The sequence below is a fragment of the Canis lupus genome, chromosome 9 (genome assembly GCF_011100685.1).
Source record: "Canis lupus familiaris isolate Mischka breed German Shepherd chromosome 9, alternate assembly UU_Cfam_GSD_1.0, whole genome shotgun sequence".
Taxonomy (NCBI): domain Eukaryota; kingdom Metazoa; phylum Chordata; class Mammalia; order Carnivora; family Canidae; genus Canis; species Canis lupus.
Genome location: NC_049230.1, coordinates 48,053,897 through 48,067,250, shown reverse-complemented (window position 1 = coordinate 48,067,250; position 13,354 = coordinate 48,053,897). Strand labels below are relative to the sequence as shown.

At 48.7% G+C, this 13,354-nt stretch overlaps 1 protein-coding gene across 5 annotated transcripts in view; it reads left to right on the top strand.

Moving 5' to 3' along the window:
• Positions 1-13,354, top strand: part of EHMT1 (euchromatic histone lysine methyltransferase 1) — a 144,445-nt gene that overhangs the window by 92,393 nt on the left and 38,698 nt on the right. For all 5 annotated transcript variants that reach the window (XM_038548583.1, XM_038548584.1, XM_038548585.1 and 2 more), the window contains 4 exons: positions 460-537; positions 2,070-2,190; positions 5,079-5,210; positions 8,412-8,557. In XM_038548583.1, the coding sequence (XP_038404511.1) occupies positions 460-537; positions 2,070-2,190; positions 5,079-5,210; positions 8,412-8,557 (477 nt within the window). The remainder of the gene's footprint in view (positions 1-459; positions 538-2,069; positions 2,191-5,078; positions 5,211-8,411; positions 8,558-13,354) is intronic.

Below are 13,354 nucleotides of genomic sequence, written 5' to 3'. Positions count from 1 at the left end.
GCTTGCTATGGCCCTGGGGGCTGCGTTGGGCTCTTGGGGGGGATGGAGGAAGGTTTTCATTTTATATTAGTTTTTGGCCTCTGGAAATCTTTTTATTGTGTGTTTTGTTACTTTTTAATGGAATTTTGCTACACGTGAAATGCATCAAGTGCACTAATGTTCAGCATACAGTTGATGGTCTCTTACCTGCCCAGGGGGGTGCTTTCCAGATCAGTACAGAAATACAGCAAAGGAGCAGCCCACCTGGGATGGGGTCCTTGGGCGGGGAGCAGGCAGGACTCAGCAGGCAACAGTCACTCCATGGATGTGGCACCTGTGCCCCCCCCCCCCCCACCTTAGCATGTGCGTCTGCCCCGCTGACTGCCAGTGTGCCCAGTAATGTATGTTTTTATTGAGTCACCTCCACTGAAGGGTCTCATCAGTTGTGTTTTCTTTTTGGCTTGTTGTGTGGCTGGCCAGACGGATGGTGAGTCTGAAGAGGAGCAGGAGTCTGCCGGCACCGGGGAAGAGGACGAGGATGGAGATGAGTCTGATCTGGTAACCCCTGCCCCGCACTCTGATTCCGTGTTTGGTGGCCAAGTATAGCAGGCAGCTGTGCAGTCTGTGCAGCCCTTCACTCCGCCATCACTGCGCATGTACACGTGGCATCCAGGGCTGTGGTGGGAGGGAGCCTGAGAAAGATATCTGAGCAGAGAACTGAAGGAAATGGCCTCGGCTCAGGTGCTCTGTGCGTGGGCAGAGCTAGGAGACTGCCCCAGGGGGAGGTCAGGGCCCTGGTGTGAATACTCGTGGAATGGGTGGGAGCGGCAGCAAGGACAGTGGCCCTGATTCTGTGTGGATAGAAAAGTGACCAGTGGGACAGAAAAAGAAGGGTTTGAGGTCCGACTTACAGCCAGCAGACCTTCTTTGGGCTGGGTGTCAGGTGGAGGTAAGGGGTCAGAGGGCAGGGACACGGGGTCTGCAGGGATGGGGGTGCAGGGGCTTGCAGGTGGGGAGGAGCACCAGCCCCAAATGGGGCCCGGAAGCCCCCAACATGTGAGCATTAAGCAGGGAAGGAGCAGTTGATGTGAGACCGGGGTGGGGGGAGGAGGGGGAACTGAGAAATGCTCCCAAGAGGGAGTCGCTGGCCCCTGGAGTCAATCGTGTTGAGTGGGTAGATGAGATAAGGACTCAGAGGGGACAGCTGGGTTTGGTGACAAGCTGCCATCACTCTGGAATGGCAGGTTGAAGCAACAGTGACGTTGAGGACAGTGCTTGTGGAAGTTGGATCTGAAATTTTGCAGGAAGGGGGCAAGGACAAGGCAGAGGGAGCAGAGAGCAGGGCGCGTCAGGCTGCTTGCAGGGCAGTGGTGGAGCCGTGTGTGTGCTGGCCACTGCTGTCCGACCAGGCGCCCACACCCACCTGTGGGTCTCCTGTCTCACGAGCACGTTCTTTTCAGCTTCCCTGTATGTCCCTAGTGAGCAGAGCTGTGAGGTCCTCATTCTAGACTAGTTACAAGTGGTAGCTGTGTGTCTGTAATTCATGGCTGTTAAATGCTGATTCTGCATCTTTTAGAAATAGACGGTCATAAAAATCTTAAAATATTGTAAATTAATTATAACTTCTTTCCTTGTTCTCCATGTAGATAATTAATGTGGACATAGATTCTGAAGCAAATTGAGGCATTGATTGTTCCTTTTCTCATGAGCAGAATGAATGGATGCATATAATTAAAAGTGGATTCTCTCACTGAGCTTGTTTATTTAGTTCCTGAGTAGAACGTTCTCATTCTTTTTTGTGCCAAATTCGAGTAAGATTTATAAATTCCATTTAAATGTTCTCGGCTTTTCTTTTTTCTTTTCTTTTTCTTTTTTTCCTGTAAAATAACAACTTAGAGTGATTTAGGGGAAAACATGAGTATTTTTAAGAATGGGACCAGAAAAATATCTGAAAGTGAAATTAATCTTCTAGTTGAAGAATCAAGATATAGCAGGTATTTTATTTTGCAAGAAAACGAAACTTGAAGTACCTTTTGTTTTCAGGAGCTCCCATGCTTTACTTTTTTTATTCCTGCCCCTTTGGCTCTCAGAGTTCTGAATCCAGTATCAAGAAGAAGTTTCTCAAGAGGAAAGGAAAGCCTGACAGCCCCTGGATCAAGCCGGCTAGGAAACGGAGGCGGAGAAATAAAAAGAAGCAAAGCGGTGTACTGGGTAAATGTGTCTACACTCCAGGACCATCTGGATGGGAAATGGGCCCACAGGAGGCCATCCTGGGGTGGGGTGGGGGTTCTGTGTAGGATTTCATATGAAAAAGTGGGCTCCACAGTTTGAGGGAAAAGAATGTGTGAGCTTCATTAGAGACACTGAGGTGATCTTCACGTGGTTTCCTTCTGGTAAACCTCTCAATACTGGCTTCATGGTTGAGTGTTGAGCTAATGGGGATTATTCATCTCCTTCCCTGTGTGATTAGGAATCTGTGGCTTCTGAACACTGCATGGTTATGGTTGGCTATCTTTGGTGTCAGGTGTGGGCAGTACCCAGGTGCACACAGTGGCTTTTAGCCCTTTGGTCTGATGCCCTTGTTCTGGAAGTAATTTTGTTAAAGGGAATTCAGGGAAAGAAACAACCCTGAAATCTAGAAGGTGAGCAGGCCTACTAGGTAAGGGGTCGCTTCTGACGGCTTTGTTGCAGAAGATTTGGCATGTGAGGCAGTGCACATAATTCAGGTGTTGGGTGGTGAGTTCTCACACACGTGTGACCATGAGACCAGGGTTATGGTTGTGAATGCCCCTGCCGCCACTTGATGACCTTTCCCTCTCCCCAGCCAGCCCTCCCCTCCCTAGACCCTTCTGCTCCACATTGTCTGCAGAGCAGTTGGCGCTTCGTCAGAACCTTATTTGAGTGGTGACTGGGTAGGTACCCTACCCCTGTCTGGCTTCTTTGTCATAACAGTTAACATCATCCGCATTTGTGGTAGTAGTGGATGGCTGGCCAGGAAGCACTGGTGGATGGCTGTCCGTGGCTTATCCTTCACCTGCTATGGACCTTTGGGTTCTCTCCAGTTTTTGCTTCTTACAAATAGAACTGCCAGGAGCATTTGTATACATTCTTACCGATCAGATACTTTCCTTTATACTTGGTAAGTACCTAGGGGTGGAATGGCTGAGCTGGATGCTGTCTGTCTGACTTTTCAGGGAACTGCCAAGCAGTTTTCAGTAGAAAACCTGAGTATTGCCCTCTTTTACATTCCCACAGCAGCAGGAGAGCTCCGCTCCTCTGGGTCCTTGCCACACTTAGGTTGGTCTCTTTGGTCCCAGTGCTGCTGGGATGCCATAGGCCTCACTGTGCCCTCACTTTTCTTGTTGAGTAGTTGAGTGCACTCTTGTTGAGTGCACACAGTGGCCTTGCACGCCTTCTTCTGTAAAGGTTTCTCTTTCCTGCTCATATCAAAATCAGATCATATGCCTTCTCCCTGAGTTGGAAGAGTTCTTCCAATATTTTGGATACAAGTCTTTAGTTATATACACATTTTGCATATGTATGTGCTTAGTAAAAGTTTCAAAAATTTTGTGAATCTAGTTTATGAATGATTTTCTTTTAAAATTCATGCTTTTCATGATCCCAGAAACCTTTGACTAAATCAGGTCACAAAGATCTTATCCTGTGTTTTCTTCTTGAAGTTGTACAGTATTAGGTCTTGTGTGTGCGTCTCTGACCCATTTGAGTCAGTGCATGTGCAGGGCCAGGCTCCTTTTGCGTGTAGGCACCTAGTTGTTCCTGTCCCTCTGCTTGATTTGACTTCTTTCTCTGTGTGGCCCTTTGAACCTTGGTTGACAGTGGATGTGTGGATGGTTGCATTTGCTCGTTTATCTTTACGCCAGCACTGCAGCACCAGGGAGCTTGTTCTGATTTCCAGTTACATTAGCTTCTCCTCTCTAGCCCCTGATGCCAAGGAGGTTTGTTAAGTGAATGTCAGGGAGGCAGAGCCGTCCCCTGAAGCCCAGAGGAGAGCTGTGTGTGGCGCCCTTGAGCCTCCTGTGAGCTCCATCGCTTTCACTCACACATTTCCTTTTCTCTTCACTGTGGATGACTGGCCGATGTGGCTTTTATGCTGGCTGACAAAAGTGTTGGTAGACTCAAGACTTGGATATCGTGTGAGAGACGCATGCCCGCATGGTTATTCACATAGGGGCTCAATTTTTCTTTCTTTCTGTAGACTGTTTAAAGTTGCATACTACTCGTGTTCCTCACATGGGTGATGAGGAGCTCGTACTGCCTTTGGCTTCCTGTTGTCTGTCGGTGAGCTCCGGTGCAGCAGGGGGCCTCAGTGCCCCACTGCTCCATGTTATGGCTCACTTCTCTGTGATCACTGATGTAACATCAATGATGGGTGTGTGGAAGCTTAGCTGTGGAAAATGAGCACCTGCCCTTTGCTGGTGTTGGGTATTATCCTGGGTGAGCATGTACTGTTCACAGTCTTCCTCAGTGAAGTCACTGTGCAGGTGCCCATGTGTGTTCTCCAGAGACTGTGGGCAGGCCTCAAGGGCACGGGAAGCCGCAGTCTGGGCAGCACCCATCTCATAGGCCCCTCCATTGTATTCAGGTCGTGTTGCACCTCTGGTTGTGATGCCCTTTGTACAGCACCATGGCTGAGAGGGGGACGTTTCCCATGAAGCCTGAACTCAGATGTGGGGTCGGGCAGATTTCCCAGCAACACTGCACACGTGGGGTAGCTTCTCCGCTACTTTGCCTCAGCTGGCCTTTCAAACCTGAGATCAGAATTTTTGTTTTATTTTTAAGGTAGTGTTTAAGGATGTTTATGTACCATGTGTTTGTTTCCTTGATTATCTGGTATAGTTACAGAGAAACATGTTTCCACACATCCATTCCTTGTCTTTCTTGATACAGCTCCCCTTCCTCCCATGAACAATCTGTGGAAATGGGATTAGCAAGACAAGCCCAGGAAAGAAAAGGAGTGAGGCCATAGTGTCCTGGGCAGGGTGGTGTGTATAGTTTTGAATGGGTTAATTAGCATCCCTGTGGTCTCTGCTGGGGAGGCAGGGCCGGTGCGGTGTTTCATGAGGCTCTTTTGAACGCAGGTTCTGAAGCATACACGTCATCTTCAGGAAGCACAGAGCAGGCAGCACCAGGAGACAGCACGGGGTACATGGAGGTTTCTCTCGACTCCCTGGATCTCCGTGTCAAGGGGACGCTGCCCTCACAAGTGGAAGGTGAAGGGGCAGCTGTGACCAGGCGGGGCACCATCTTGCTCTTTGTTTGCTGGGGGTGGCCTGGTATTGCCATGATGCCCCCTGGTGGGTAATAATGGAACATTTGATGAACTGCATCCCTGAAAGGTGGCCTGAGTGGATGTACCTGGCTCCTTTGCCCAGTCACCCACAGCTCTGCAGTGACACATTTCCCACAGGAGCAGGTGGTTGGTGGTCATGGCCTACCACACTCTGTCCATCGGCCACACACATTTTTAGGTAGAGTTCCCGATGGCAAGGTGTCCTGCCCTGGCTGTGTTTCAGGAAATACACAAGTGGTGTAATTTCTAGTAGTGTGGCTTGGTCATCATCTCTGATTCTGATCGTGGTTGGTGCCTCGGGTTCTGTACTGGAACAAAGGGCACACCTAGTGCTGGTTTGGGCCTTGAAGGTGTGGGCAAACCCACAGCTCCCTGGGTTCTGGGCCTGGGGATAGTCAGCTGGTCTGAGTTCTGCGGGGTTGCGTCTCTGCCACTGCTTGCTCTTCTTGAACCATTAAAAAACCCTTCATCAATGAAAAGTAACTAATCACTGACTATTTTGGAAAATTTGTTTGAAATGTAATATGGGGAAAATGTAAAATCCCAGAGTTATTTACATTCCACATGGACCTTGCAGTTGTGGTTTGTGTGCTGCTAGACGGGTTTAACCTGTCAGTCTTCAGAGGACAAATAACTAGCTTTTACTGTTTTGAACACTAGAGAAATCTTGATCACCTCTGTAATGTGGGAAATCATACCTTTTAGCTGAAGACACAAAGTATAGCTTGTCCATCAGAGAAACCCATTTTTCTTCTTGCATCAGATGGAGCAGAACGCCTCCCTCGTGTGAAGTTGTTGGCACAGGCCTTTCATGCTTTCTTTCCACATGAGGTGCAATTTTTCTAAACCTGCTTTCAGGTTTGTTTCAGGACAGTACAGATTTGGATGTTAGCTGGGAATAGTACTTGGCTTAATCCGATGCCCTTCTACTGTGCCCCAGTGTTGGAGGTGAGGAGGCAGTGGGGAGGACAGTGGAAATACCTGTTGTTCACGAGCGCTGTGATATTGGGCTTACCCCAGTTCGTTAGCTGAGCACTGGGAGATTTGTGTGTTTATGTGCTTATATTCTCTTTCTGGTGAAAGTAAGCGCCATACTGGTGGGAGCCGAGTTGGAGAAGTAGGAAAAAGTGACATTTTGTAAGTTGAGTTTCTAAACTTTATCTTTCTTTGGTAACCACGGATTGATCAGTCAGGGATTGGTCCAGTCATACTTTTGGTTTAGAGAATCAGCACATGGAAAAAACAAGTTACATTTGCCCCTGTGCCTTCAAGTATCTGTGGTTTGGACACTCAAAGGGAGACGCCCAAGGCTAGAGAGGAGGGACGGAGCACCTCGGGCTCACTAGAGGCCTGGGGGGATGTACCCTGGTGAAGGGTGCAGAGGGCAGCGGATGGTTCTGGGTCATAGGTTCAGAGGGTCCAGGCTTGAGCCTCAAGAATGTTTGGGCACAATCAGACGTCATCACTTGCACATCCTCCTCTTTGGTGCCTTTGCTGCTAGGTCTGCCGTGTTGAAGTTGAGTGACATTTTGGTCTCAGCAGGAGTGGATGACGGGATTTTGGGGGTGACCAGAGCTCAGGGGCAGTGGGCACTCGGGTAGGGTGCTTTTGAGCCATTCCTGTGGCGCCCCTCCTGGAGACATGGGCACACCTCACTTTCGGGAGGCGTCTGAGCTGCTGCCACATTGTCCATGTGTGCCAGAAGCTAAATCCGAAGGCCTGGTCCTCAGTCCTACCCTCAGCCTTCTTGGCCTTGCTGGCTGGCCCCTTACGCAGCCTGTGTCGTCTTTGTTGTAAGATCCACTTGCTAAGCGGAGTCCTTACCAGGGCTCTCCCAGTTTTAAACTTGTGGTGATTCTGATGTTAGTTCTCGCTCACAATTTCCCTGTTTCCTCATGAAGGAAGGCCATCACTCTTTTGGGGTATAGGTGACCCAGAGGTTCGGTGTTTTCACAGGGCAGATATGGTATGTGGGCTCCTGCTGCCAGTCATGGAGGATCCTGTGTTCAGAGTCTTCTGGCAAGGACCAGCCTCAGATTATACACCAGGGTAGCAGTGGGCAGTGAGGGGATGTTCTCTGACCCCTTGTGGGCCCACTCGTATGGGTGGCAACAAGAGTCCATTATTCTCTCTCTCTCTCTCTTCCTTTTTTCTTTTCTTTTCCTTTTAAAATTTTTTTTAAGTAGGCTCCACACTGGGCTTGAACTCATGACTCTGAGATCAAGACCTCGCTGAGATCAAGAGTTGGATGCTCAACCTACAGAGCCACCCAGGCTCCCCTAGAATCTGTTACTCTTACCTAAGAGCTAATGGCGAGCATTGAACATGTCAGTCCCCTGTTGTTTCTACTTTGGCTGTCTCACAGAGGAGAACATGAAATGTGTTCCTTTGGAAGCAGCCAGACCCTGTTGCCGGGTTGGATTAGGGATATCTCTGGCAGCTAGCCTGCACTTCTGCCCCTCGAGGCCAGCTCTGGCTATGCTCAGATGTGGGCTGCGGGCCCTCCTTCTCCCCTGGCATCTTCACCGTAAATTGGGGATGAGAAGGAGATAAGATGTACCACCCTTGTTGCTATTGTCATTGTTAGCCTAGCGTCCCTCAACTTTTCTCTCCTCTCTAGCAAACAGTCTGGGTAATAAGTAAACCCAAATGGAATCTAATGTTTGTGTTTCTTTGGCTGCAGTTCTAAAACCAAGTGAGGGAAACAAGGTCTTAACATGTATCGAATGCTTTTGTGTGAAAACCACAAGATTTAGGAGTAGCTGATGAAGGTGTAGTCTCTCTCTGAAGACTGGGTCTGGGTCCTGGCTCCTGAGAACATGGATGACCAAGTAATTCTTGTGAGCCTGGCTGGTGTGTGCTAGTGGAGAGGTTCCCCTCCCAGCCCCACTGGCCATGGGCACTCTCTGAGCCGTCCCTTGCTCTGCAATGCTGCTTGTACCAGCAAAGTAACTGGTGGTGTTTTATTTCCTTACACATGAGATTTCCAGAAAGACTATGTAATTGGTCGCTTTCTGGACGTCCATCTGGAGGCGGGGACTCTGTGCCCCTGAGCGTAGTGGAAGCCTGTCTGGGCATGTGCTGTGCTGTGCGTGACACTCATGTGTATCTGTGACTTTAGGGCTGGCCAATGGTCCTGACGTGGTGGAGACGGATGGCCTTCAGGAGGTGCCCCTCTGCAGCTGCCGGATGGAAACCCCGAAAAGCCGAGAGATCACCACTCTGGCCAACAACCAGTGCATGGCTACGGAAAGTGTGGATCATGAAGTAAGCAAGCTCACCCTCCTTGCAGCAGCAGGACTAAGGCGGGACCCCAGAGGCCGGGCAGAACTGTCATCTTGCAGGCCTGCCGTCTCTCTTGCAGCTTCTGGCCAGACCCCTGAGTACAGAACAGTTTTCCTCATTGGCTAGGGCCACTGGGCACCCCAGAAGCATACTTCATACTGGAGAGATGGAATAAATAGCTACTTGGTCCTTTTTTTTTTTTTTTTTCCTCTTTTTTCCCCTTCTCTCTTTTTCAGAGTGAGGAGTTGGTGTCCTTCCGTCCCAGGGGCTGGGTTGTATGTCTTCCCTCCTTCCCTCTCTCCTTTCCTTTAGCATCTGAGGGACTCACGGTCTCTACTGTATTCAATGTGTTGTAAGATGAAACATAGATCCAGAAAATAATACAAGACACCCGTGTGGCCTCCTGAGTCTGTCTAGGGTATTAAACTCTGATAAGCTTGCACCAGGGTTCAGAATCTGACCCAGGCCCGAGTGGCCCCATCCTGCCATCGCTAGTGCTCACGTCCCTGTGTTTCTGAATGTCCTCGGCATCTGTATATGAGCCCGTAGACACTGTTGTCCTTTTATCTTTTAATTTACACATATTCCCCCTCCTTTTCTTTTCTTTTCAATTTTTCTGTGGAATAACCTGGGCCATGTGGCTTCATCATCTAGAGGTTGTGGGTCCTACATGCATGGTACTCTTCCACTGTTCCTCTGCCCTCCACATACATCTGCAGCTTAATGCAGAGACAGGCCAGACTGTTCACTCCCTCTGCAAGCCTTTAGGAGATGTTAGCCCAGGGTTTTGAGATTTCCTGGAGGCTGGACCACCCTGGCCCCAGGTTGCGGCCGCCCTCCCCCAGTGCTCCCTACTGGGCTTTCGCATGATGACTTCTCGTGTTTCAGTATCCCTGTCCTTGTGTCCACCAGACACCGCCTCTGTCTTCCTTCTTGTACTCCAACATCTGTGTGGTGTGTGCCTCGTGGCTAAATGGGGTGTGCTTCCAGACACTGGAGTCTTACAGCATGATAGCTTGATTCTGTTGTAAGTGTTGTCTTGTGATTGTGGCTTTGCCACCTAGTTGCTATTTCGTGTGGGCTTCCAGAAAATTCTTAGGCCGCTGCTGTTTTTCCCAAGATTGTTTTTGTTTTGATGGTCTGCTCATCTCATGTTCAGCTGCTAGCAGGCATCCCTTCCCAAAACAAGCGCCCTTGTCTGTTTTCTTGGTCAGGTGGCTTTTTTTGAGGCACACTTTACACAGTAAAACTCACTTTTTTGTGTGTGAAACATGCAGTCGCATGACCACCACTGCTGTGGGGAACCTGCTGTTCAGGTTTTTCAAGGCTCTCTGACTCTGTCCACCAGTTCTGTTGCTGAGGGAGGTGTGTGGGATTGATTCGTCAGCTGAAGTTGGGGTTTTCTTCTTCCTGACCGTCAGCTTGGCTCATGTGTGTTGAGGCCCTTAGTGTGTACACATGTTCTTTGGGGCTGTCCGGAGACCTCATCTGCCTGGTGCTCACACAGCCAGCTGGGGTTTCCTGTGATGAATGTCTGCACATGTTGCCCACCCTTTCCCTTTCCACCGTCTTTGTCTTTTTTTTTTTTTTTAAGATTTTATTTATTTATTCATGAGAGACACACAGACAGAAAGAGGCAGAGACACAGGCAGAAGGAGAAGCAGGCTCCATGCAGGGAGCCCGACATGGCACTGGATCCCAGGTCTCCAGGATCACACCCCAGGCCAAAGGTGGCGCTAAACTGCTGAGCCACCTGGGCTGCCCCTGTCTTTGTCTTTAAGTTGAAAGTGGATTCTCTAGACGACATGTATTTGGGCTTTACTCCTCATGTGACCTAGCAGTGTCTGTCCTTGAGTCAGCATGCTCTGGTCATCCCCACCTCATGCTGTGGTTGCCACTGTTAGGCTGTGACCTGACCATGTGCTTCATTACGTGCATCATCATTGGACGTCTGCAAGGACTGCCCCGGGGTTAACAGCACTGTCTTTAATTTGTCACGGTGACCTGCACTTGATGCCACACCCATTGGCCTCCTGTAAGAGTCTTCTGGTAATGGGATCCCAGGTCCTCCTTTCCACCTTTGTGTCACACATCTTAATTTCGTATGTACTTAAAACCCACAGGGTATTGCTATTATTTTTGCTTTAAATAGTTATTTTTCAGACTGATTAAACATACAAGTAGTCTTTGATTGACCTTCACTTAGACCCTACACAGGGACCACTCCCCCTCTCTTCGGTCAGAGCCTGGGACCCTGCCTCGTGGCCGTCCCCAGTGTGGGGCTGTGTGGGCAGTGAGTTCTCTCACTCCTGTGGGCCTGGAAATGTCTCTGTTCTGCCTTCATCTGGGACAGTATTTTCACAGGTGTGGACTTCTCCGCACCTGTAGAGTCCGCAGCTGTGTCATGTTCATGGTTTTGGACGAGGACGCTGGCTGCCTTTCCTGGCTTTGTTCCTCTGTATGTGATTTTGGGTTTTTCTGTGGCTCCTCCAAGGTTTTCTCTTTGTCTTTGGACCTGAGTGGCATGGTTTTGCTCTTTCTTTTGTTTTGCTCTTTCGATTCTTCTCCTCTGGTCTCTCTGATCCTCTTGGACTTTGATCTGGTGCTGACTTATCCTTGAGCCTTTTCACCTGGCAGTCCTTACTTCTCGACCTGGCTGTGCTCCCTTGTCTCACACTCCAGTCACACATGTGTCAGCTTACGTGATATTGTCTAAGCTGGTGGATGCTCTGCTCTTTTTTCTATTTCTATTTTAGATTTGGGTTAATTACATTGAACCTTTTTCAGTTCAATAATTTCTTTTTCCTTGTCAAGTGTACTCAAGAGCCAGTCACATGCATTTGTCTGTTTTCATATTTTTTTCTACCATTTTTATTTGACTTTTCTAACATTCCCAGTGTGCTTGTGTGGCATTACGGTGCCTCCCAGTCTCCTTGTATGGCCTGTTCTGGCTCTTGGCCGTGTGCTCAGAACCTGAGTGGAACCCCTCTGCTGCACCGCCTCTGCTGCTTTGGACCAGATGATTCTCTGTGTGGGACCATCCTGTTTGTTGGCTGGATGTTTAGCAGCATCTTATCTCCTGCTTGTGACAACTATAAATGTCTGCAATGTTGTCAGATGTCAGCTTGACTGCATGGCAGTCTGAGAATTCCAGCTCTTCTCGCTGGCTCTCCCGGTCTCCCTCCCTGGGGGCAGCCACTTTGACCTCTTTCAATTTTTCCTTGTATTGTTATTGTTTTCCATAACCCACTTTCTGCTATCATTTCCTGAGTGTCTACTAAAGAGACTCTGCCTGCTGGTTTCTGACTATGCTGAGGTGCTCCTCTGTTAATCCCACTCCTCCCTCATTGCCCCACCTGCAGTCTGCATTCTGTCTTCATTTTTGTTATAAATGTATTTGTGGTTTTCATAACACACTATGGGAATGCTCACAGCTGAGCCAGTTGGCATGCTTGGATTACATTTCTTCTCCTAAATAAGTTTTTATTTTCCTGAGTTAATAATTTTCTCGTTTTTCGTTCTCTTTGTACCTGTTACAGATTCGGTCCTGGACCATGGGTTTGCATGTTTCCATAGAGATTTTCAGCACATCAAGTTTGGGTCATAGCTTTCTCATATGGGTGGTGCATGACCTTCAGTAGCTTCTCACAAAAGGTTGCTGGCAAGCAAACCTTGATATCTAGATTTTGTATTCTGGAAATACTTTATCTCAGTCAAGAGCTCTGTATTGGACACAGTTTCCTGTTTATGTTGAGATTGCTCCTCGCTGTTCTATTGTCGTTGGCGAAGTCTTTGCAGTGATCACTATGGCCCTGTGGAGAGCATGCTGGTGTCCCAGGCTGCCCACCTCCCACACAAGCAGGGGCGTGCACATCCTTCCAGCTCATGTACCCTCCCTTTCTCTCCCTGTATAGGGTCTAAATGAAGGTCAATCAAAGACTAGTTATATGTGGGATCCCTGGATGGCTCAGCGGTTTAGTGTCTGCATTCGGCCCAGGGCGTGATCCTGGAGACCCGGGATCGAGTCCCGCATCGGGCTCCCTACATGGAGCCTGCTTCTCTCTCTGCCTGTGTCTCTGCCTCTCTCTCTCTCTCTCTGTCTCTCTCTCTCTCTCTCTCTCTCTCTCCCTCTCTACCCCTCCCTCCCTCCTTCCCTCTGTGTCTCTCATGAATAAATAAATAAAATCTTTAAAAAAAAAAAAGACTACTTCTATGTTTAATCAGTCTGAAAGATAATCATTTAAAGCAAAAATAATAGCAATACCCTGTGGGGTTTTAGCACATATGAAATTAAAGTGCGTGACACAAAGGTGGGAGGGAGGACCTGGGATCCTGTTACCAGAAGACTCTTACAGAGTCTACATGTTATCTTTATTTTAGGTCCTCTAGGTGGTGTCTCTAGTTTTCTTCTCTATTTTCCCTATTTGTGTCTTTTTGCTTCACTTTCAGAAAATCCCCCATCTTTATTCCAGCATTTCTGTGGAAATCTCCCTTTCTTCCACCTTACTTCTGATTTCCGAGAGCTCATTTATGTTCCCCGAGTGTGTCTTCCCTTATAGCCTCCATTCCAGCATGAGAATGGCCACAGGGTCTGTTTGGTTAGAGGCGCTGGTGACAGTTTCTTACACATTTCTCCTCCTGCCCTGTCTTGTGCTTGTCATACTGCTGCTGATTACCACTTGGTAGCTTTAGTCTCTGTGCTTTGTCTTTGCACCACGGGAGCAGATGTGGGTTGGGGAAGGTGGGTCTGGGCCTTGCTGTTGGCCAACTCTGGATCAC